General features: G+C 50.3%; 1 protein-coding gene across 7 annotated transcripts in view; it reads left to right on the plus strand.

Moving 5' to 3' along the window:
* Positions 1-675: 675 nt before the first annotated feature.
* The window catches only part of TRIM9 (tripartite motif containing 9), a 69,380-nt gene continuing 44,649 nt past the window's right edge, over positions 676-25,406 (plus strand). For all 7 annotated transcript variants that reach the window (XM_049828960.1, XM_049828963.1, XM_049828964.1 and 4 more), the window contains exon 1: positions 676-1,568. In XM_049828960.1, coding sequence (XP_049684917.1) covers positions 753-1,568 — 816 coding nt within the window. In that variant the 5' untranslated portion in view covers positions 676-752. The remainder of the gene's footprint in view (positions 1,569-25,406) is intronic.

Below are 25,406 nucleotides of genomic sequence, written 5' to 3' on the forward strand. Positions count from 1 at the left end.
GCTGTAAACCGTCCTGCGGCCATCGAACTCGCGGGGCATTTCTGCAAGGGTAGCCCAGGCCACCTTCCCTCCAGGCTGAGAAGCTCCCCCTGAAGGCTAGGACCCGACTTTTGGTTACCGTGACCCAAGGCACGGTCCTGACACGCCAGCAGCACGCAGCTGGACACCGCTGGCCCTCCTCCTGCCGGCAGCCAGACCCCTTGAAGCCCCTTCACCGGCCAAGCTGTGCGGCCGGCGACACCGCAAGGAGAGGGACCCCGGGAGAAGCCGCCATCTTGGGGGGGCACCCTCCGGGCTGGGGCAGGCTGCTGCGGGCACGGCGGGCTGCCCGCAGAGCTAAAGCGAGAAGCCGGGGGCGGCAGGAACGGTTCCCTTGGGCGCGGGGAAGAGCCCAGGAGGCGGAGAGCCGAGATGGGGGAGCCGGGGCAGCCCCGGGGGCAGCCCCCACGTCCCGGCACCCGACCCCGCAGCTCCGCGCCGCAGCCCTGAGGAGAGAGCCCCGCAACGCCTCCGGCGGGAAGGAGGGAGGGAGGGAGGGAGGGCGGGAGGACGGGCGGGCGGCGGAGCCAATGGCAAGGCGCAGCCCGCCTCCCTGGCGGCAGCGGAGCCAATGGCGAGGCGAGGGGCGGGGCGGGGCGGGGCGGGCGGCGGGCGGGCGGCAGTCGGCGCCGAGGCGCGGTGCGGTGCGGGTGGCTCCTCTGGCTCTGCCGCGGCCGCTGCCGGTGCCGCCGCGCCGCCGCTCTCGCTCCCTTATGGAAGAGATGGAAGAGGAGCTGAAATGCCCGGTATGCGGCTCCTTTTACCGGGAGCCCATCATCCTGCCCTGCTCGCACAACCTGTGCCAGGCGTGCGCCCGCAACATCCTGGTGCAGACGCCGGAGTCGGAGTCGCCGCAGAGCCGCCGCGCCTCGGGCTCGGCCGTCTCCGACTACGACTACCTGGACCTGGATAAGATGAGCCTCTACAGCGAGGCGGACAGCGGCTACGGCTCCTACGGCGGCTTCGCCAGCGCTCCCACCACCCCCTGTCAGAAGTCCCCCAACGGCGTCCGCGTCTTCCCGCCGGCCGCCCCGCCGCCCCCCGCCGCCCTGGCCCCGCCGCCGCCGCCGCGCAACGCCTGCCTCACCTGCCCGCAGTGCCACCGCAGCCTGGTGCTGGACGAGCGCGGGTTGCGGGGTTTCCCCCGCAACCGCCTGCTGGAGGGCGTCATCGACCGCTACCAGCAAGGCAGGGCGGCGGCCCTGCGCTGCCAGCTCTGCGAGAAGGCGCCCAAGGAGGCGGCCGTCATGTGCGAGCAGTGCGACGTCTTCTACTGCGATCCCTGCCGCCTGCGCTGCCACCCGCCGCGGGGACCGTTGGCCAAACACCGCCTGGTCCCGCCGGCCCAGGGTCGGGTCAGTCGCCGCCTCAGCCCCCGCAAGATCTCCACCTGCACCGACCACGAGCTGGAGAACCACAGCATGTACTGCGTGCAGTGCAAGAGCCCCGTCTGCTACCAGTGCCTGGAGGAGGGCAAGCACTCCAGCCACGAAGTCAAGGCCCTGGGCGCCATGTGGAAGCTCCACAAGGTGAGCCCCGGCCCCGCGGCGGACTCCGCCAGCGGCCGCGGACGAGCCCCGCGGCTGGGAGACGGCTACGGAGGGCCGCCCGTCCAGCACGCCTTTCCCCCAGCCGGCAGGGTGGGAGCCTCGCCACCCACCCTCGCCCACGTCGGGGCCGCGTTTCGCACCCTTGCGTGGGAGGAGAGTCGCCCCCCCCGACACGCAGAGGCCGGCATCGTGCGGATGATGCTCGCCCCTGGGTCCCCGAATCGCGACGGCTGGCCCCTGCGAGCCCAAAGGAGCTGGCAAGGCCTGTGGGCGATGGCTGGGGAGGGGGTGGATCGGGGATACCTGCGCCGCGGAGCTGGAAGAGCGACGGGGAGTGGGTGCTTTCGTGAGGAGGGAGGCGTGAAATCTGCCGCGGGGGAGGACGGGGATGCGGGAGCGGGGTGCCGTGGGGTGCTGCTGAGGAAGGGGCTGCTGCCTCCTCCCGCACACCGAGTCACTGGGAGGAGGAGGGACGGCAGTGGGCGAGCGGGCAGCACGGTAGCGGAGCCTTTCGCTGAATACTGATCAGCTCCTCTCGAGCGTGCTCGCTCCCGCACGCGTCCTCGCTGGAGGAGAGGGTCCCGGCGCTTGAGGCAGGGACGCGGCCATCATTAGCTTCAACTCAACTCCGTCCACCCCGCTGCCTGCCTCTCTCCTTGTGCCAGTGACCCCCTCGCCGAAGGAACTGGGGCAGAAGTGACTGGGACGTGGGCGGACGGGGCGCAAGGGGATGGGCATCACTCCTCGGATGAACATTGAAATAATTGTCCCCCGCTCCAGCAAATCTGTGCAGGCAGGAGTAGGTGGGAGGACCTGTGACAAGAAGCCGGGGCGAGATGGGGAGATGCCTGACCCCAGCTGTCAAAAGGGGCTCGGCCGGATCGCTTTCCAGGAACGTCCGTGTCATGCTTTGGCAGTCTGCGTGGCGGCACGCGGCTCCTTGGAGGATGCAGACCGCTGGGCCGCAGCTCTGCGCTCCGTGTTGGGTCAGTGGGTGCGTGCAGGGACAGGCCGTCGCTTGTCGTGACGTTCCTCGAGAGGGCTGGAAGGCAACTGCGTTACGTTGCGGTGTGGGAGGAAAGGGTACGGTGGTGCCTGTCGCTGCTGGAAAGGGCTTGTCCTGATCCCCTTTTACTGGGAGCGGGAACACCTCCTTCCCGGCTTTCCAGCGCTCTTAGAAAGATGAAGCCCATGTGCCAGAGCAGTTTTGGTGCCCCATGCCCTTGTCCCTCCCAACTGGTGTTGGGCTGCCGGGGTGCACCGTGGCACAGGTAACTGCTGACCTGCTCGCAGGAGTGCTTGGGCTCTTCTTCGCCGGCACGTTAGCATGGCACGAGCCGTCGGATGCTGTGAGCACCTTGCTCCTCTTGCCTGTTATGAAACCCAGTAAGTGCTCGCTACGTGAGAGCAGCCTGTTCTCTCCACAGTCTGGTCCTCGTGGCCCAGCTCTTGGTGAAGGATGAACCCGTTCGGTCTGTGCTGACAGAGCAGGAGTGGAGCTGGGTCCACCTGTCGGTGTTGTTCTCCAAAACAAGAGAAATCTAATGGGTACCATGCCTTTTCATGAGGTTTTGGCTTTGCCTTCCTGCTTTGATTCAGTTGCAGCAAGGCACTTACTTAGATACACGCATGAGCATCTGGACGACTTCGTATGCAAGTACTCTGGTGCTTCAGGTTCAGTCCTTGTGTTCTTGATTAGGATGGCTTAGTGTTATTTGAATGCTTAGCTTTTCTTTCAAAGTACCTTTTCACAGGGGACAGCTTTAGCAGTGCAGTATTTCATTGATGTAGGTAACAGATGTGGAACTGTAACATTATTTGAAATGATGATTTTCATGCAATTTCTCTAAGGTTTTTGGAAATCAGAATGTGACATCACACCTGCCTTGAGTGACCCTGTGATTCTGCAGGGATTTATTGCTGTTCCCTGATGTTTGCTTGTTAAGGGAGGGACAAGAGTCTGTTTCGAATGTAGCAGTATAGGGTAATTGAAGGAGTGATTTCATGGCCAGAACTCAGATTGTTCCCTGGGATGCCGTGTAACAAAATCAGGGGAGAGCCTATTGACATTTCAAGCTTTATCCTGGTTGGGACTGGGCATTAGGAACCAAACCACCTGTGGATTTGAGCGGTGAACCTCTTGCAAAAGTATCTGGGTGTCATTTTTTGAGGGGACAGGCCTTTGGCAGCAAGACAAACTTGCCAAAAGGGTGACTGTGCCTTTTTGCCTGATCTTTTCGTAGCTATGAGTGGTTGTAATGAGTACCTACAGCTCAGACAGAGTCATTATATCTTGAATTCTCTTCTGCAATTACGACACCTCTCAGTGCAAAATATTCTTTGGGATACGTCTGTGCTCTTAATTTCTGACCTGAGAAGACTGTGATTCTCCCTGCAGTCTGCGATGACCCGAGAGTGCCTTGATGAGCTGTTGTTCTTGAAAGCAGCATTCACGCGTCAGTACGTGATTGCCGGGCCCTAGGCAATTGCTGTTAAGTGCAGCGTGCTTCACTTTGGAAAGGAGACCAAAGGGCTTTTTACAGACCTCTTCTGGAATTGCCCCAATTTTTTGCTTTCCTCTGACAGAGTGCTGATTGTGTGGTTCTCGCAGATGATCGTTTCAAAATAATCTGTGCAGAGGCACAATCAAACATAATTCAGGGAGCTAGGATTTCTAAGCCGGACACAGATAGTGGGAAATCCTCTCTCTTCCTATCTTCCTTTCAGGACAGCTGTTGGGAGAGGGGTGAATATTCAGAGAAACATAGAGGAAAATGGGTTTTTAATCTGAATTGTCCCAGTTTTGTACATATGTTGCAGCTGTCTGGATTTTATCCTGACAAGCTGGAGTGCTGCTTGGCATGTCAAAAGCAGAAACACAAGATGGAGCTGAATCATTTATTCTTTGCGCATTCGAGTCCCTCTTGGTTGTGCTGGGAAGTGCGTGGTGAGTGCAGGCTCAGCACCTTGCTTAATGGTTTTTTTTACAGATAGATAGATGGATGTGTACGTATGTATACAAACAGACTGGAAGGGACCTCCAGGGTCACGCAGTCCAGTCCCCAGCTATCTCTGACAGCCCTGAAATCCCATCCATCATTTCATCAAGCTCTGTCTTAAAAACATTTTACCCTTGCCGATGCACGTTGGTAAAGGTCTCCCAGAAGTTCATGGTTTCTGTTAGTGGGTTTTAAGCAGGTTTGAAAGCTTTCTGGGTTAGGCAATGGAGAGACAGTGGTGTAGAGTAGGTATTCCTGCCCATCTCTCGTAGAGTGTCAGGTTGTTGGCCAGTGCTGTTATATCTGGCTATCTTCTGCAGAGTCCTTGCTATTTCTTGCCCTGTGGCTGGACACCCTCCCTGGGGTGGGTCATGCCTGCCAGGGGCTGCTGTTGTCTTTGGGAACGGTATCCCAACTGCAACAAACATCAAACTGGATTTACTGTGCACAGAAATAAGCTGAAGAGGTCAGTGGTCCTGTGGTAAACGGTGATGCAAGCTTCTACTCCCTTTTTTTTGGCAGTCAGGCAAGAAGCTTCACTCTGCGTTGGGTTGGGATCATGGCTTTCTTTTACAGGGGCTCATGGGGCTCTGCCTCCTTTCTCCACTAGCATCTTTTTCACATTCCTTTCGCCTTAAACTGAGACTCTGGGGTGGGACCGCTGTCTGCTTTGCCTTGACACTGAAAGGGGAGCAGGTTAGGCAGCCTGTCTGGTTCCTCTTGTAGTGAAGCAGAAACAGGTATTTACTTCAGTGGAAGGTAAATAGCGCTCTTGGTTATACTTTCACGTGGGATTTAACTGCCCAGGATGGGATTGCCCAGGCTGAAGACGCAAACTATCTTCAGATTGCAAACCCCTGCAGCATCTCTGCAGACTGCAGTAGAGACCAACCCTGTGAACTGATTTTACACACTGTGTTGAATCAGCTGTAATGATTGTTAGCAGTCAGAGGCTAATTAGCAGAGGTATTATCTAGACCTCAGCTCATCCAGACTGTCACTAGCACAGATGGGCTGAGGGGTGCGGGAGGAGCTCTTTTAAGGATCAAAAATCCTACGTACGCTAGGCATGACTTTTTTCCAGTTGGTTTGCGCATCTGGGTTAACTAGGTGGTGGAAAACACTACCAGTGCCTCTTGGTTTCTGCCTGGCGAACAGCAGGCATCAGAGCCAAGATAGGGACAAGCAGACAGCGTTATTCTGTGTTAGCTGCCATAGAAACTTTTGTGGGGAGTCGCTTTCTTGAGGCATCGTGAACGTAGTGCTGTTGGATCCATGGAAATTCCTGTAGCCCACAGCTCTTGGGGAGGTATCCAGGGAGTTGCTATATGATGAAGATCTGTTTGCATTTGCGAAGTAAAATATTTGCTGCTAAAACAGAAGCAGGGAGAATCCTTAATCTTCTGTTGCAAGCAATGCTCTTTCCCAAGCCTTGATTTGATGGCCTTCCCAAATCCCACCACCCTTGCTCCATCGCCTGCCGTCTGCAGCAGCAGGGTCTCTCCTGTCCTTCTCTAGCAATGCCAAACAGCCTTTCCGATTGCTCCATTTTTCTGTGGCCAAATCCTGAAAGTGGCAAACAGGCTGAGATGCTTTGAAGCCGGAAAAAAGCAAACAAATGTCACTGAGGTCCATGGAGTTACGCCAGCTTGTGTCTGCCTGGGATCCAGAGGTGATGCTGCCTTCTTGTATTAATTTATTTAGAAAACAGTTTTCTGTCAGGTGGCTCTTTCCTCTGCGCTTACCGCAGTTAATGGAGTAAGAAGCAACCACAAATATCACGTTAATCAAAGATAATGCAGTACAGCAAGACTTACAAGGTGTTCTTGGAGCCCGTGTGGCACATGATGCCGGGAGATGTCCTCTTATTTATTTGCAAATGGAAATGGGCCCAGGGCTGTCTCGGGGCAGGTGTAAATCACTGCAACTTGATCAGTTCCAGTGGGAAGTCCAAAAATACACCGACCTGACAGGGCGATGGTGTGTTGCACCATCTGTGCTTGGGCTCTCCAAAGGCTTTTAAGCATCTCAGCGTGCAGACTGGTGTCTGGTGGGACCTGTCTTCCTCCAGAAGGTTTCTGTGCTCTGTGAATAGCAAACCTTTTCTGTTCTCCCCACACGCTTGTATCTGATTTTTTTCTTTTCTTGGCCGCTTTATGAATGAAAGATCCCACTGGCTTGATATTTCTTGCTGCATTTACTGTGGTGCAAGTCAGGAGCACCACAGCTGAGATGGGTGAAAAATCAGCCCATGGGCTAATTCTTGTCTCCCATGGAAATTTCAACAAGTGTCAGCGTGTCACCCAGGGATTCTCCTGTCCCCATATCCCTAGCCTGAAAACCCAGGAGAATTAGCAAGCAGAGCAGACACTGTTCCTGGTGTTGAGTAAATGACATGAGATTAAGAAAAAGGCATTGCTGTTTATTTACCAGGTTTTGCAAGATGCACTCAGAGCTGACAGCAGTGAGGGTGGATCTTGGTTGGGAACACATTCTCAAGAGGCTTAGGGGGCTGCTCTGTGTTGCTTATTCCCACTCTTCTAAATAAACCAGCGCCCAAAAGTTCAGGTTTTCAGAGGGAAAACTTTTGCTTGGTGTCACTTGCCAGAACCTGTTCACATATGACCACAAAATCCTATTAAGGAGTCTTGCAGGGTACTTTCTAGAGATCCAACATATACCATTTGGAGATATTTTCATTTTCTTTCCTAAAGTTGAAGGAATTTTCTGCATCCCTTGATTAACTTGCATGATTCACTTACATATTCATTTAAAGCAGAGTGCTTTTGAATTGCATGTGCTCTTCCCAGCTGTATGAAAGAATAATTAAAAAAACCAAGCAGTTCAATCATTACAACTCCCCAACTCTCAAAACTGCTCTTTTGACAGCCTTGTTCCCCGCTTTGTTTGTTCTTGGGGCGAGGTGTTCTGAGTGGCTGTGGTATGCATTTTACCTGTTAAATTGGCTTATAAATAAGCCAGCTCATTCCCTGTTCGTTCCGATAGTCCTACTGGGGTGAATTGGATAAATATCTATTTACAGCAAGCTCATAAGCCAAAGAGAGCTCATGGTATAAATCTCTGGTGACCCTAGCTCAGGTAGCGTCCTAGAAGGACCAGCAAAGGCTGGTGCAGCAGAAGCCCAGTTCCTGTGAAGAGTAAAGCAGTGGTACCAAAGTTCTCTGGATGAAAGTTTCTTAAATTCTCATGCACCATCCAAGTGGTAACTGAAAAGACTGTGCAAGTAAGATGGTTTGGTAAACCAATGGGACTGCCATTGAAGGGTGGCTTACTGGATGAGGGTCCTACCAGGCAGTCATAAAAAGGAAAGATATTAAACTTTCTAACAAGAAGACATATGTATATAGAAGCTGGGCCCAACTCACACCCATACCAGTGGCATCTGGCTTGATGAATGCAGAAAGGAGACACGTCCATTTATAATGCAAAAGAGACCAGAGCGGAGAACAGTGTGTTAAAGGATTCAGCTTTCCTGTTAAAAGGAAAATTTTGTTGGCGGTCTGAACTAGCTCACATTTTGCTTTCGGAATTGGATGCAGCTTTTGGGGACAGCCTGACCTGGAGCTGTCTGCAAAAGCTCAGTGGAGGCTCAATTTTTTTGATAAGAGCAGAATTTTTAGCTAGAAAGACTAAGGCCAAGTTCATTTTGAAATTTTCTTGAGCAGCTGGCTGTAGCAACAGGCAAGATCAGAGAGGTGTGAGGGGTGATATCAAACTATGACACAGCAGATGCAGCATGGACTAGGTTTTGGGTTACGTTTTTCTGCATTTGATTAGCTGTTAAATTCCCCGCATTACAGAAATACAGGGTGCACATTCAGTTCTGTAACACAGTCAGCAGAAAGTGTTCTGGAAAGGGTCTAACAGTTGAGGGATTTCCCATCAGTGTTAATTACCCCTTCCCCTATACTAACCTTGTATTAGTTGATGGCTTTAAAAAAAGGATGGGAGCTGCATGTTACTAAGGCATGCGTGTTTGTTGCCTGAAGTGCTGTGGGCTGGAGCCACGGTTGCCATTGCCCAACAGCAGAAGGTCAGATCTGCAGCTGGTGTAAATGAACACGGCTCCACTGAAGCAGATGCAGGAGCACTGAGCCATTTGAGTGGAAGATCATGTTTGCAACCCCGGATGCCACACGTGGAGATCCCAGCCTGGGTGCCCACACTGGGGCTGCTGCTTCTTCCAGCTTGGAGAGGAGGTGTAATGCTTAAACACCTGGGCAAATATCAGTTAAATTGTTTGTATGAACCCTGGAACCGTGGCACATCTTTCAACCAGTGATGTCTTTTTTTTTTTTTTTTTTTCTTCTTTTTGGGTGGGTCAGACCCTTGCATTTAGTTCCTTTTTTTTTTTTCCCTTTCCCCTGGCTGGCCCTTCTGGATTTGCACCATCGGTTCCCTTCTCTTCTTGCAGCGCCCTGCGGCAGGATTGTTTTAGTTTGTGTGTGAATTAACAATGGCTTATGGTTGTGCTTTCAGCTGGAGGGTGCATAACGCATCCATAGCATCACTTGTTTAAGCCTTTGCTGTGGAACTGCAGCTGCTTTCCACCTGCAGCTCTTGGGGTCTTCTCCGATGAAATCCCTCTGTCCTCCCAGATAACCAGTGCCCCTTGATTCAAGAGGCATTAATTCACTAATTTTTTTAATGTCACCACTTTCCCTCTCCCTGCTCTTTACCTCTTGACCTTTGCAGGCATCAACTGTAGATGATGAAAAGAACTGCTGCTCCCTGCCCAGGGTCTCTGTCCCTTTGCTAGCTGCAGCTTCGCAATGCTGGTGGGCTTTCTGCTTGGGAAGGACCTTTCTGTCTGTAGAGGTAGACTCAGAGGTCTGGTTTTGACTCCAGGGTGTTGTTAGGAAAGCATCCCTTTCCAAACAAGTTCCTCTGATTTTATACCGTGGTCTCTCCATTGGAGTATGTAAAGCTGGGAGAAGGGGGGGTTGTGTCAAGCTTTGAAATCGATTGTTTCTTACAAGGCTTATTGATTGATTTCAAGACAGAGACAGACTGCTTTGGGGTCAGAGCCACCCTTTCCTTGCTCCCCTTCCTGGCAGGGCTGGGCTGTGTTACCCAAAGCACCTGGTGATGCAGCCCAAAGCAGAGGAGGAGTGGGAAGATGCTGGCAAGTGCTGCTCTGGCTGTTTATACTGCAGCGAGAAAGGGAACTGTGGCAGCATTTCCTTAAGGATGCTGGAAAAAGAAGGGGTGGGCTCATGGTTGTGACTGGAGGTCAGCTCTGCCTGCTGAGGATTTGCCTTGTGCTCCTGGACAAATAATTGCTTAGCCTCCCTGTCTGTCCTTTCCCCTGCCTCAGACTGCCCTAGCTTGTTCGAAGCTGTCTCTTAGAAATGTATGTTTAGCACAGCTCCCTTCCTCCAGCCCAGCAACCTGATCATGGTGTAATGCAAATTCATAACGAAGCACTGCCTGCTACACGTGGAGATGTACCGAGAACTTCCAACAACGCAGAGGGCATCGTAGCTGTCTGGGCTGGGAGAAATCCCATCAAGGACATAATGAGAGCGTCAGCCTCCCTCCCTGGGAAAGCACTTCCATACATGCTCAGTCTTAAATTGAAGTCACAGAGATTTAAGGGCATGACTTAAATGCTTTCTTGAGTTGTGGCATCTGAAACGGTAAACTGGCGAGAGCCCTTGATGTGCAAACAGCGTCGGATTAACTGCGTGCTGGGTGAGAGCTGGCGTTGTCCCTTGGCTCGGTGACAGATGCCACTGTTTCCTGGGAACATAGCGCTCTTTCTTTGGCAGGGTACGAGACAGAAGTGTAAAACAAGCTTCGACTTTCATGGCAAAGCCAGTGAAGTCTTAGTCTTGCTGTCTGAGGAAGCAGTCAAAATGCCTCTTAATTGTCCCGACGTATATTTTATTGGTGTTCCTTTGTAGTTCAGCCGACTGCCTCTTTCTTATGCCATTTTTAATCTACAGCCAGCTCTTTGTGAGGGTCTTTTCTAGGAGGAGCAGTAGCGGTGGTTCAAGTCGCACTGTTGCATAAAACCCACTCAGCTCTACAGCTCAGATGTGGCCGAGTTTATCCTGTATCCATCCCACAGCAACACTTCTTCCATCTTGACGTTGAATTCCCTAGAAATGAGGACCTGAAAGGGCGTTTGCTTAGGTCTGTGCCGCCATCAGCCCACAGCTCAGTGAATCAGAGCGAGTGCGTAGACACAGTTTCTCACCTATAAGATTATTTCTCACCTCCCCCGGCGCACAGCAGTTGAAATTTGTTGTTGGCTAAAAAAAAAAAAAAAAAAAAATCCTATAACCGCAGAGAGTTGTGATTTTGTGTCATTTTAAATTTTGCCCTCTGGCTGCTCAGCAGGATGGAGGGGACTGGAGCGCTGCACCTTCCCCTCTGCCCTGCTAATGACAGATGACAGCCCAGATCGAGGAGCAAGAAGGTTATTTGATCGTATCGACTGTGCGTATCGTGCTGTGCTTCTGGAGCTACGAACCAGATGACCGATCAGTCAATCCATCTGTGACTTGGGCAATGGTTAGGCTCTCTATTGATTTCCTACCGTGGCGCCGGGTTGTCAGATGATGAAGGGCACGCTGCAAGCAGCTCTGAGGAGGATCCTTCCTCCGTTTTTGGCTGGCAGGTGACTTGCCCGTGCCTCTGCTGGGCAAACCCTGCCAAGCTGCTGAGCTGTGAGTTGTAGGAAGGTGCCAGAGGAAGGCCACCACGCTGCTCTGCTGCTGGGATGTCTCATCCTTGCGTGCAGCCTGGAGGAATGCATCTGTTGCAGGGGAGAAGGGTGAGAGGAGGGAAGGGAAAGGAGGTAGGATCCCACCCCGTGTTCTCAGCTGCTTTCTCCTTCCCCACCTTGCAGCTGCAGCGCTTCAGCAGCTGGGGAGGATCCAGGGACAGTGGAGTGCTATTTATTTTGTAGAACTAAGTTTTACTCCTTTCATAACTGCTCTCAGGAGAAATATGCCTGTTTCCCCTAGCGATGGAGGGAGTGTAAGGAACTCTACCTGATGAGACTGAAACCTCATTTGAACGCTCTTTGTGATTGAAGTGGAGCCATTTTATGATTCCAGCAAGTCAGCTGGCTTCAGGATGCTGTGAGGACCAAAGCAGGTGGATTTTGTTCTGAAACAACCGCATTTCTGCTCGGGCAAAAGATATTTTGTTCAATTATAGCGCAGTTCTTAGTGCATAGCGAGCGAGAGTATGGTGCAGTGGAGCAGGAGGAGGAACAAGCAAGCCATGTCTTCTCGGTGGTATGCTGGGACTTGCATGAGTAGGTTATCGGAGGGAAAAATATCAAAGCTGGTGGAGCCATCTGTGGAGAGCTTTAGCTGGCTTTTAGCTCATGTCTCACGGGTTTGATTTCCAGGGTTTTGTAGCTGTCTAGGTGCTGGTAGCTGCATGGTCAGTCTTTACCTGAGAGCAGGCACTGTTGGGAAGCAAAACCTGGCTGTGCTCAGGATCTCAGAGAGCACTGGATTTGAAGTAGTGAGATCAGATTCAAAAGCAGGTGCTCTTTACCCCAGGCTCCTGCTCTATTTCTCAGCTGGAGTAAAATGACATAGATTCATTGTCTTAAGTGTCTTCTTCCCTGAGCATGATCCTTTCATTGTGACTCCTCTAGAAACAAGGGGAATACACCGCCCGCTTCAAACATGAGCGTGATCTGGGGGAATACCTCCTGCAATTATGTGTTGTTTCTCCTGCTGAGTGGGAAAAGTGGGATGCTTATGGGGCTGTTTCAGGTCCTGCGGTCATCTGCAACTTGGCAGAGGCAATGTCAGGAGGATGACGCTGTGCAAGGTCATTTGTGGCAATTAGCACAGATCATCTTTCTGCAGGAGCGCATGTGCTCAGCATTTGGCATCTTGGTTTGTCCTGTGATGCATCAAAAGGAAAGTTGGGGGAAGAATTTATGTCACGACTACAACAGGCAGTGTGTGGTAGGATAAAAGCCCCTCCTGCCATATGCCACAGATTTGGCTTCAATAAAGCTGTGAATTGTTATAGTTGTCATGAGTCATGTCAGGTCCAAGAGTCTTGTGTTTTACAAAACCAGCCTGTGGCCCCAGAGAGATCTGGGAGGGAGGGACAGACTTTTTAGTAGGGTCTGTTGCAATAGGACAAGGGGTAATGGATTTAAACTGAAAGAGGGTAGATTTAGACTCAATAAAAGGAAGAAATTTTTTATGCTGAGGGTGATGAAACACTGGCCCAGGTTGCCCAGAGAGGTGGTCGATGCTCCATCCCTGGAAACATTCAGGGTCAGGTTGGACGGGGCTCTGAGCAGCCTGGTCTAGTTGAAGGTGTCCCTGCTCATGGCAGGGGGGTTGGACGAGATGACCTCTAAAGGTCCCTTCCAACTCAAACCATTCCAGGATTCTATGACAGTTGAGCAGTTTGACGCCACATGGGTCTAGAATGGCAACGTGCAGAACGTGACAGCCTTAAGATAGGGCTAAGGCCTTGTGCAGATCGTGCCATCGACTGCCATTGACCGCAGTGATTTGTCCCATCTCCGTTCTGTGCGCATGATGAGAGTTGACAGAAACCCAATGATCGACCTACGTACTTTTGCAAAACTGGAGGGTTTTTATGGTTGCCTAGCTCCAGCGCATGGCACCTGGCTGGCACTCGGTGCGTGATCTAAACCGCCTACAGTGATCCTCCCCAGCACCCAAAAAAGTCTGTGCATCGGTAGCACACATCGGAGGGCTTCTTCATCCCCCAGTCCTGCAAGGGCTCCTTGGGGTTTTATCATTGAATTGGTGGTGATTCCCCACTGCAGAGGGCAATCATATTGTCAAATGAGAGGAAAGGTGCTAGCCAGAAAATAAGAGAGTTGAGCTCATTTTTAATCAGGAGGCTGGGATTGGAAGGGTGAGATACTGGAGTTTTTCCTCCCAGCATGTGGACTGGTGGTTTCCAGCAGAGATCACCAAGTCTGGCTGAAGCCTATCAGGCAGTGTGATTTATTCAGAGTTGTCTTCAGGTAGGCCATGGAATAGTTCCCTTCTAGTGAATGTGGTTTTCATCACCTTGTATGTTATAAACAGTAAAAGGAGCATAATTTAAAACAAAAACATTCAAGGAGGGTTGGTATTTATGCAGTCACCAGGTGTTAAGCCATTCCAGAAGAGTTTACATCACAGCAGGGTTCCTGAACCCAAGAAAACATCCACTTTACTTGTACATGCCCCAAAATACATTTGATTTAAATTAAATATAATGAAGCTTACAGGACCAATGTCATCACTTGGCAAGAGCATGTGCCGCAGTGTCGAGTTAAGGGGAGCTGTGCTGATTTAGACTGCCTGAGACTCCACTATCATATATGACCTATTAATAAATGTGCTTACCAGGGATCCGGAGCAGACTTATGTGCCTAATGACCATCTCTGTGAAAAGCTTTTAACCTCAGCAAAATATTTACAAAATCAATATTTATTATATTGCAGTCGTTTTGTTTAAATAGACGGTTTACTTGGTTTGGGGTCTCCAAGTTGATTTGCAGTTACAGTTTGAAGGAGCCAAGAGATCTCTAAATACAAGTAATATTACAAATGTGTGTCGAGTGTGTAATTTAAGGCCAGATTCTGCCTCCTTCATTTGTGCAGAGTGGTCCTCGCCATCAGGAATAACTGTGGTAGCTTGAAATGATTTACTCCTTCAGCTTGAGGTTGGTGGAATTTGACTCTGAAAATTTATATGCAACTGGTAGGTAATTTATGTAACACTTTATGTAACAACTTATTGCGTTCGCAATTTTGCATGTGCATAAATACATTAATCTACCTCTTCGTTACTGAGAATATTTTAAAAGCAGGTAGCCTCAGCGGCTGCACAGCTCTGCAGTAAAACATCAGCATTTACTCCAAGACACAGCTGATACATAGTTGAGTATTTTTACTGTACGTGTTGATTGTGGCAGATAATATAGGCTATAATTAAATACCAGTAACATCCCTGGCCCTAGACAAGGGATGTGGGGATGGTAGGATGTGAATGCGGCAGGCAGAGGAAGAGTGGACAGCGGGCAGAAGGGTCTCTTGTTCTGCTGAGAAGCATTGTGGCCCCAGCTCTGCAGAGCCCTCCACGTGCTCCCTCTGCCGATGCAGAGTCCCCAAAGGGTGGTGGGTGGGAGGATCTGCTCGTGTGCCCCTCTGAGCGGGGCTTTACACGTGCACGCTTAAGCAAGCCCTCAAATTGCACTGATTTATTTGCCTTGCAAAACAGAGATGTTATTTTGGGGCTGTTACACCCGGCAGCATGAAATACATTCCTGCTCTTAAGGGCTCGTCCTGGGGCACGCATGTGCCTTCTCGGTGGCTTTCCACGGTGGAAGTGCCTGCGATGGCTCGGAGCCCACTGTGCTCTTCGCTCCCGGTACTGCTGCATTTGCAGCGAGCGCATTTTGTTGCTGCTTTGCCGGGAGCCTTGCGAGCCCCTTCGATGAGAGAAGGAAGGGAAGGACAGGCCTGGGCAAGCTGTGCTTAATGAGCTGGTTTTCCCTTCTGTATTCAAAATTGGTTGTAAGTTTAAACAGAAACATATTTAAGTAAGTCAAAATCTTCAAGGATCAAAGCTGCAACCCAAAAGAACAGGCCCTAGCACTTCTGTAACTTACTCCTTTGCCTTGCAACGTGCCACTGAAAAAAGCCCAAACTTTACGTTTTAGAGTTCTATTAGAAACCCTGGTTTTCTGCGACATTTGTGTTCAGAGCCTTTCTCCTTTATTCCTTCCAAGCTGTCGTGAGAGGCAACCGCAGCCTCTTCACAGCTCCTTGAAGCTGGCGGTGCTCGAGGTGAAGGCAAGCACGCGTGCTGCCCCATACAGCTTTCTGCCTGGAGCTGGGTGGTACAGACAAGCCGAAGAGCATGGGACAGCCATGGGACAAACCCAGGCTCATCCTGTGCATATGAATTGTGAAACTAAGGGGTCATGGTAGGGACACTCGAGCTAACCGCTGGGGAGCTAATTAAGAGTCAAGGCTAATGAGCTCAGGCAGAGCACTGGGCTAATCCCATTAGAGTAGGTCTGTTGTTCATCCAGCTCTGTGGGATGGACATCTCAGCTCAGACACCCGTGGAAGTCCCTGCACCCTTCTCTTTTGCACCACGTTAACATACCTAATGAAAACCATACCTGCCAGAGCACCTTTGAACATCATCAGGCTACGTGAAGCCCCTCTGCTACATGTGCGAGCTGCTGCTAAGATCCCCCTTCTCCTGAGCAGGTACTCTTTGCTTTACCGATCAGGTCCTTGCTGCACCAGACCACAGTGAAGTAGCAGGAGGAATGAAACTCATCTGAGATTTGCTTCTGCTGCTGCTCATCCATGTTAGCCCAGCAGTGGGGAGAGCAAAGAGCATTTTAACAAGCTGCTTCCAGCCCCTGCCAGCACATCGTGGTGTGTTTGCTTTTTGCACCCGGGAGATCCTCTCCCGTTCTCTTTAACATTTGTTGGCATCGCAGCAGAACTCCTGAGACGTGCTGCAGACCATTACTGCAAGCTGGCCAGCTTAGTGCTGGGTTTGAAGCTGAGCTTACGAATATTATGGAAGTACCTATCGCCCCAAGAGTTTCAAACCCACAGCAGGTGTGTTGCGAAAGACTTCTTTTCCCCCTATGTTAAAACAAACCCTTCACCGAAGTGGAAAGAGTGGGACTTTTGCTGACTTTGCAAAATGAGAGGGATCTCCAACTGACTGTTGAATACAGATTGTACAAGGTCTCTGGAGAATCTTTTTTTAAAAAGGCAAAAAAAATTTTCTGTAAAAGAGATCAAATTTACCACTTCCAACTGTGTTTGTACTGTTGTGGTATAAAAGGGCTTTTGTGTGTAAAGATAAATACTGCACAGCCTTGTCTGAGACTTGAGATACCACCTGCTAATCCTTTACAAGGCAGTTTACAATTTAAGATGACCATTTGATGTGCCTTCTGTGAACTAAACCTGTCTTTCATTTCCCCCCTTCCCCACTCACGTATTTGAATTGGAGAGTTTCTCCGGTTTTTCTCCTTTACCTTGATAGTAAAAAAATTAAAAATCACATGTTCCCATTGGGTTGTCACATTACTGTAGCTAGCTGCAGCCACAAGTCAGAGACCAAGGTGATGGGCTGCTTTTATTACAACGGTTGTTACTTGCTACGAGTGGCTGCGCATCCCATGTCTTCTCTGCTGATTTACCTTGGGGCATGCAGAGATGCAGGTCAGTTCTCAAGTGGGAGAGGTAGCCTGCTGCCCAGTGACCCTAAGAGGCTCAGTTTGGAGATGTCACAGCGTCTTCTATCCCACATCCCTCCTGCCCTGGCCTTGACTTGGATGCCAGCTTGGGATTGGCCTTTCCCCTTGGATCTCATGGCCTCCTTTGGCTGTGTCATCCCAAGGAGAGATCGCCATCACTTCTGTGTCACCCCTGACTGTCCTTTCACTGTAACAAGCTGCTTGAGCTTCTCAGGCCTTTCTGCATCTCCCACTTTACTTCCCTGTCCTCCTGGAAGCTCCTTTGCCACAAAGTGGGTGGTGGAGGAGAGAGGCAGCTCTTGTGCTGGGGCCCTGCTCCTCGGCACCATTTTCTCTCTTCTCTGCTGCTTGCCATCTTCTTTTTGGCTTCTCAGCGTGTTGGGTACCTCGTTCCCGTGTTTGTTCATAAGGGTTTAAATGATTTCTCATCCCACATTAGATGTGTTCTTGTTTTAGTAGGAGAATGAGGGAACAGTGACTCCTGCTAGGTGGTTGCAGCCACTGCTTGAGATAAAGGAGAACTGACTTCTAGTCTCTCTCCAGATCGGGCAGAGCAAGCACAGAAGCAAGTGTTAGGTATATCTGGAGTTTTAAAGGTGTCATCATTAGCTGGAGGAAACCCTGCACATGGTGAGCACATAACCAGGGTCTTGTGCAGGACTTTGGACTGAGGTGCAATGTGTTTGCTAGTCCTTTCCAAGGCTTCACCTCCCTCTCTTGCTGTTGCCTTGTTTCTCCTACCCTTTCCAGATTCCTCCACTCCCCCATTCTGCCTCTCCCGGGCTCCCTCTCCCCGTTTCTCTGGTGGTCATTGCCCCTTCTCAGCCCACCTGAGATGTACCTGTCCTTGCACAGGGGAGCGGGATCCATGCTGCGAAGGCACAGACACCTTGCACACCTCAGTTTTTTTCTCATTTTGCTATTTCCCAAGCATCCTTTTTCATTTCACACTGGTTGGAGGTGATTGCTATGTGCATCTCCCAGCATTCTTCCTGGCTGGAGCTCACATCTATTTCTTGTGCATATTTATGTCCAGGAAGGTATCTTAGAGCTGTTTAGACTCCTACTCTTAGTGGTTCTGGCAAACTCTCATCTGCTGCTCCAGCGATATTCCTCATTCACGTGATGCGATTTTGTTGCTTCTGACTGCTGTGCTCCTTGGTGGGCTCCCTCGCTTGGCTTTCCAACCACTTGGCTGTGCTCGGATCCCAACCACACATCTGAACTCCTTGCAGAAACCAAGTTTCTTGAGGCCCTTCAAAGCGGCAGGGGCCAGGTTAGCGAGGCTTGGGCTCTCTGTGGAGCGAGCCCTGGCCTTGCTGGGGATGCCTTTGCCACAAGAGATTGCGAGAGTCTGACATCCAGGTGTATCCTCCCCACACTAAGACAGGATATTATTCTCTAGAGACTTTGAGAGGTATTTACTGTATTTGTGGCTCCTTTTCTCCTTAGGCTGCTTTTTCTTTAAGGTCTTGGGAGCACTTCTTTCTTTCCTCTAAAAAAAATAAAAAACCAACACACTATTACTGAAGCAAATGTGAATTTTTCCCCCTCCCATCCCTTGGTACTTCCTGGATTCTTCACTTCTTCATAAATAATCATGAATGATTCAGTGAGTCCATTAACTGCTTTCCTCGTGACACTAAGATGTATTGCTCAGCTCCAGCGATTTGGATATCCTTCAGTTCTGGGTATGGAGCCCCCTCGCCTCCTCGCTCTCTGTAGATACACTGACAAGTTCTTCATTACTTTCTAATTAGCCATACGTCCTTTCTTACTAAAGAATAATTTTTTTTAAAGGCACTCATTGCCTCAGCTCTTCCAGAATTATTGATTTATTCTTCCTCCTTTTTTATTAATGGGCCTACAATCTTCTCATAATCCATCCAGTTCATTTGGTTAGCCTTCCCGATAACGACTCTCATCCTCCCCTGCCTACACCCTTCCTAGTCTCATGCTGCCTTCGAGGGCTTTTGTTACTCTGTGCCTCTCTCTGTGGTTTATATTCCTTGAAAATCTTAGTGTGGGTTCTCAATAGGCCACTTCAAACATCTTCTGAGCTCTGGGGAGTGGGGTTTCCAAAGAGCTCGTTCCTGGGTTGCATTAGGAGAGCTGGAAGTTAAAATCCTTGGAGGCTTTAAATCTTTGCACTTGCTGAGTTCCCACCTTCCTGGCTACTAGGGAGCTTGGGGTTTGCAGCACTGCCGAGCTTGTTTGCCTGAGGCCACCTCCAGCACCCAGCCAGGACTTTTGGTGATTCTTAGTCTGGAAATGAGATGCTTTCCCATCTCTGTCCTTCCCCATAAGTCCCGTTCCCTCCACGTTTTGAAGTCTCTCTAATCCAGACTGGCTTTTGGGGTATCTGCAGCACCAAATGCAATCTGGTTGCTATCACGTTTGGGGAGTAATCCCAAATCCAACCCTTTCCAGCTTGGGAAGCTTGGATCCAGATGTAGGGGCTCACATTCCAGTGCCTGGAGGAAGGAGTTAACAGAGGAGAAAGGCTGGATTTACTGTGTTTTTCCTGCACTTGAGGTGAGATCTGAGCTTCCTCACTCTGCTCTAAGTGCTTTCTTGGCAGCAGCCACCCGAGCATCTCTGCTGCTGCTGTGGTGAGAGTTGTGTTCCCAGTGCTCCAGTATCCATGGTGATAGGAAGTATTTCTAAAGTGGTGCTTCAAAGGAAATATGAAATCCTGGTCCTTGGACCTGCCCTTTGATCTCTGTTGCACCTGCCCTTGGTTTTGTCCTTGGAGAGCAGAAAGAGTCCTCCCCTATGCACAGCAGTGGTAACAGTCTTTGGTTTAAATGAGCATGCCTGCAGAGCCTCCCCTCTGCTAGAGGGGAAAGAGCAACTGCTCTTGGAAAAATTGAATACATAGAGGCAGGACTATGTGAAGCCCAAGTGGTTTGGCAATGGCCTTGCTCTGCTGAAGAGCCCAGAGCTGCTTTGCCCCCAAGCTGAAACCCCAGTGGGTGACTAGGTGGGAGCATCTCTGCTCAGGCAGAGATGTTCACAGCAGGCAAAGGCTCTTTTTTTTAGTAATACAGCTTTAGTCATAAAAAACTTCAGCTTAGAAAGGACCTCAGGAGAGCTCAAGTCCAGCTTTCTGCCCAGAAGCAGCAGCAATAACTGAAGGAGACATTTTCTCTAGTAAGCTCAATCTGGGGCAAGTTCCTCTGGCCTCTGCTTCTTTAAAGAGACACGAGACGAAGCAATGCCAAACCTACAATCCCTGCAACTTCCCAGGCATGGGAAATGCTTTGGTACTGCCAAGAGCTCCTTGTCTCTCACCTGGGCTGGCTGGAGTCTGCAAGAGTCTCATGGCTGAAGGCAAACATCCAAAGTGGTGCCCTCCAGAGAGCAGTTTCCCATCCTGTTGGAGAGGGAAGGAATGAAGCAGAAAGGCCAGTTGATCCATACGAATCTTGATTTCATTTCCCCCCTCCTCCTCCTCCTGCTGCTGTGTGATATCAGCAATCTTATTAAAAGCAGAAAGCATAAAATTAGTAATAATTTGCTGATGTTCTGTTGCTAGTGAAGGCTCGTCTGCCAGTGACTGCTATCAAAGCAGAGATCTCCCAGCATTGGTACTGTCTCCTGAGCAGGCTGGCTGGCGCAGACGGTCTGGGTAAATCAGATGGACTGTTTGGCTGTGCCCTCTGCACGTCCCCAGGAGAGCTGCCCTGCTGCACAGGGGCTCAGATGTGACAGCGAAACGGCTACTGAGCAGTCACACCTTGCAACCAAGTGTGTTAAGGTGATGTCGGCTCTAGCTCCCTTCAGTGTACTTAAATGACAGGACACGGCTGGTTCGGGTGGTATTGCCTGCAGTTCAGCCATTGCACGGGGGTTTGTGGCAGAGCCGGAGCTCGCTGCTTTTTCCTAGAGATGTGAGGAAGAGCTCAGGACAGCTGCTGGAAATGCTCAGGTCCCCGAAGCGAGTTTCACTGATGGCTCTGGGCATCCTTGTTACACAGAACATCTCGGGAGGTTTAATGTTTCGCTTTCATGCTCATCAGGCACTCACCGTTAAACATGAGCTTTAAAGCGCTAGCCAAGAGCAACATTTAGAAAAAAAAACCACAGGAACAAAGAACTCACGTTCTCTTAAAAACATGTCAGAGGAGCAGAGAGAGGATTTTGCTGTGTACTCCGAGGTTAGGTAGGTAGTGGTGTGTTTGCCTGAAGAGACGATAATGCCCAGTGATTTATTTGGTCAAGTCCCAAACACAGCGCAGTCAACTGAAGACCTCGGAGGAGAGCACAAGAAACGCTCCAAAAGGATGCTGTGAGCTATCCTGCATGGAAGGGAAAGTCATGCCGGCACAGCCTCAGCTGGAGGACGGTAACGGTGGGGGGCACCCAGGCATCAAGGCAGTTGCAAGCCATGGTCATAGCACACAGGGAGAGCGGCTGGAGTGACTGCAGGGGAAAGAACAAATGAGCTGGGCATGCGCGGAGGGGTGCAGAGGAGGTTGGAGAGGAAGATTGTGGTGGTCTTCAAGCCGATAGCGGGCTGTTGCAGGCTTTGTGTTTCCATGAATGCAGCAAGAGGTTCGGCGCTTAAATCGCAGCAGTGGAAATGTGGTTAAATTTACCCTTCTCCGAGAGCAGGCTTTGTGACTGGGAGTTTTGGCATATGGGCAATGGCTGGAATAAGTGCTGATGACCCCAAATACCTTCTCCTGCAACAGGTATTAGCCAGTATCCCATCAGGGCATATCAGATTGGGAAAGGTGGCTTAAGGCTAGAGCATTTAGATTTGCAACAATGATGGAAAAGACCAACTGTGGGCTGTAGTGATAGAATCATAGAATGGTTTGGGTTGGAAGGGACCTTTAAAGGTCATCTAATCCAGCCCCTTCAGTGCTTATGCTGTTTCACTTCAGCACATGCCAGACTGCTTTCTGCAGGGGCAGATGGTTAAGAGCAAATAGGCAGAAGGAACATAGACAGAAAAGCAACAGTCTTGTAGTTGTGTAGGACTTTGGATCTGCCCAAGGTAAGATTTGAGTGGGAGAGGAGGTACCTTTGGTTACGCTAATTCAGTTGGGAAAAGCAGACAAGCTTTTGGGTACACCAGTCCATCTTCGGAGGCTGCAGCATCAAGCATTCATTAGGAAATGCCAGCAGATGGGTTGCCTGCAAGGCCACGATGCAGCCCTGCTTTGTGGGATGCTGGGGGGATTTACGTGCTTCCTCCTGTTGAAGGGAAGGCCTGTGTGTGGCTAGCCAAAGGGAATGAGATGCCATCTCCCATCTGTGCCTTTGAAAAACCTCCCTTCAGCTAAGTCCACGAGTGCTTGCTGATGTTCTGTAAAATCCCAGTTTTGGGCAGCAGCCAAAGAGGCAAAGGGCTGTGAAATGAGAAGCTGCTGATAAGGCGCCGGGCTGGGATCTCTGAAAGCCTCGGTGCGTTGCCAGCGCAGTTCAGATGGCCGGTGAGATACTGCACAGGACTGGCAACACGCGGAGCCGCGAGGTTGCGAAGGCTGTGTGACCTGTTCGGTGTCAGCCTGCATGCTGCTGTTGTTTGAAAGTTGTGCTTTTCCCTTTGTATGAAGCACATGAGACCTCCTTAGACCGAGTGCCCACCCACCCAACTGCCCCAGAGCTTTCTGGTGTATGCTGGCAGGAGATGGTAGAAGTGGACTTGCCCAGCATCACACTGGTCACCTGTGGTGGAGCAGGGCTTGGACTCCAGGCCTCCTGGATGCCCCAACAGGACCACGTTCAGCAGGAAGACAGTTTCATTGAGCTGCCCTTTGTGGTGAGACTTCATGGTCATCACTGGTGGTGCTGCTGAGTTGCTGTTCTTCTCCTGCCAGTGCCAGTGAGTACCAGTGAGTGCACTGAATGCCATCCCATCGTAGCGGTGGGGTGTATTCCTTTACCTGAGTTCCTCAGTGAGAACGGCTCAGAGCTGAAGAGTGCAATACAATTTGCATTTCTAGGCAATTAAATGTCAAAGCAAAGTCAAGATGTTGGCTAGCTGTCAAGCCTGTTTATGACTGTGCCAGACTACAGCACACAGATGGTTGTTAAAGGCTATAGGACAAGACAAAAGGATGGTCAATACACTCACTGCAGAAAGAGGAATTGCCCCATGGGGCTTTGAACCTGCTTTCTGCTACGTTTGGGCTAGGACCGGTAAAAATCATTGTTTATGCAGTTAATCAGGTTTAAATTTAACTCCAAACAAAGTAATCAGATTTAAAGACTTAATGCAATAATGGGATGGAAGAGCTAAAGTGTGAGTAACCACAGAGGCAGGCTGAGTGGGAAGGCAGTAATTGGATTGAAGGCAGATGGAGCATAATTTTAAGGCAGAAAGCATAAAATCTGCAGTGTGGACCTTCCTGGATATCGGGCAATGCCAGGACCACATGCGCTGCCTGGGTGACTGTGAAGAGGAAGATGCTTGGTGCTCACACACAGCAGTGACCTGGCATTTGTGTACGTTTGTGCTAACTTTACCCCCAAAAGTGGGTGCACTGATCCCCTGGCAGCTTCGCCTGCAGGCTGGTGGTCTTGGTTTTTGCATGCTTGTGCATCCGTAGTACCTTTATTCTGTACAGGACACAGGTTTTGGCCCATGAGATCATAACCTGAGTCTTTGCTTACATGTTTTTCCACGCACCATGGAGAAAAATGGGGTCTAAGGAGACAGGGTTTGCCTGGTGGGACTTTCGTCACCATTTACAGGAATGTCCCCCAGATTTTTTGAATAAAAAGATGCATCAGTAGTTAGTGCCATTCCAACCTAGCCAGACCCCAACCTTTCCTATTACTGACCTGATTGGAACTGGTCTAAAGCTCCTTGACCTTTTCTGGCAGTCCTTCCCCTAGTGCTCATTTGTTCTGCATAAGTAAGAGCATTTCATAGCAATCCCTGGGGAGCTCATTTTCTTCTGGATGGACTCAAGCCCTCTGGCACTCCTTGAGCCTGAATAAAGGAGGTCAAGTGGAGCATTGGCCCGGGGGGTGTTTGCTAGGTAGGTGGCAGCAGGTTGCTGCTGCGTTGCTTTTCCTTTACGGTGAGAGATACCAAACATCAATCCTGATAACTCTCCCAACAAACCTGAGTCTGACCTGTGGGAAATGGGCAGTTCGATGGGTATTTTCACAACGCATAGGCGGGTTTAAGGAATTCTGCAAGAAAAATAATGAGAGGATCTTGCCAGGAAAATGTAGACCAAAACTTGAGAGGTTTGTCTCAGTGTGGTTGCAGCCCTGGTGATCGACCCGTCCTCAGTGCCTTGAGCCTCTTACAGCAACGACCTGAAGAGGGAGAAGGTTTTGCTGCTTCATGTATATAATTAATGCTGGCCATAACACCATCACTGTTTCACATCCTACTCTTCATGTCATGGGCACATGGGAGCCCTTGGGAAGAGCTGCCAAGCTTGACCATACCTAGATGTTCCCTGAGCATCATGCGGAGGCCTGCTTTGATGTTTGCCATTGACCAGAGAGGCTGCTTCTCTGTCTTTAAAACTTTGGTGGGAATTCATAGCACGCCACAGCCTCTCTCTTCCCCACAACCAGCACTGCATTTGCCACGTGGCTAGAATGAGCCCGTTCCCTCCTGCACTGTTTGGGAGCTAATGGTCTTAGCACAAGGCTTGCGTGAACAACTAGGTGATGGGGCCTTGCCTGGACATGTACCTGACATACAAGTGCCAGGGGTGGCCAGATGTGCCATGCTCACAGGATGGCAACAGTGGCATCTTGGTCATATGGCGACTATACTTCTAGTCCTATGATGGATGTATGGCCTTCCACCTCCATAAGAGGCTCTGTTGCCTCTCCTGGGGTCTTCCACTAGCCCGTGGGAGGAATGGTGCAAAAGAACCTTCTCTTGGAGGGTGTTATTGGTGCAGTCCTTTACATCCCAAAGTAGTTTTCCCAGAGAACGGAGGCTGTTCTTGGTCACAGCAGTGTCATGGGTCAGAAGGTTGGGTCTTTAGGTTGGATATTTGGAAAAATTTCTTTACCGAGAGGGTTGTCAGACATTGGAATAGGCTGCCCAGGGAAGTGGTTGAGTCACCATCCCTGGAGGTATTCAAAAAACATGTAGACGAGGTGCTCCATAACATGGTTTAGTGGGCATGGATAAAGGTTGGACTCGGTGATCTTGAAGGTCTTTTCCAACCTAAATGATTCTATGATTCTAAGGTGGCCTGATGTCCAGGCTTTTACTGTGCAGCAACATTTGCTATTGTAAATTCATTTTTAGGCAAGTTAAAGAATGTATCTCAGGTTCTGTCTGTGCTGGACAATGGGGATTTTCTTTGGTGAGACAAACAGCAACAGCCAGAGGATTTGTTCGATCTTAATGGAGAAAGTAAGTGATGTTTGGCCCAGTTGTCCTGCTGACATGAGGCCAAGCAAGAGCACTTCTCTTAAGGGTAACACCATGTGTCAGCATGCTGTTGCCTGGGGAGTTGCCGTGACCCGCTCTTCCCTGTGTACAGGGAGCTAGATGGATACAACACCAGCGCACTCCTTTATCGCTCACAAAAATACTGGTTTTAAGCCCATTTC

Source organism: Accipiter gentilis, chromosome 25 (assembly GCF_929443795.1).
Source record: "Accipiter gentilis chromosome 25, bAccGen1.1, whole genome shotgun sequence".
In the NCBI taxonomy this organism is placed as follows: Eukaryota; Metazoa; Chordata; class Aves; order Accipitriformes; family Accipitridae; genus Astur; species Astur gentilis.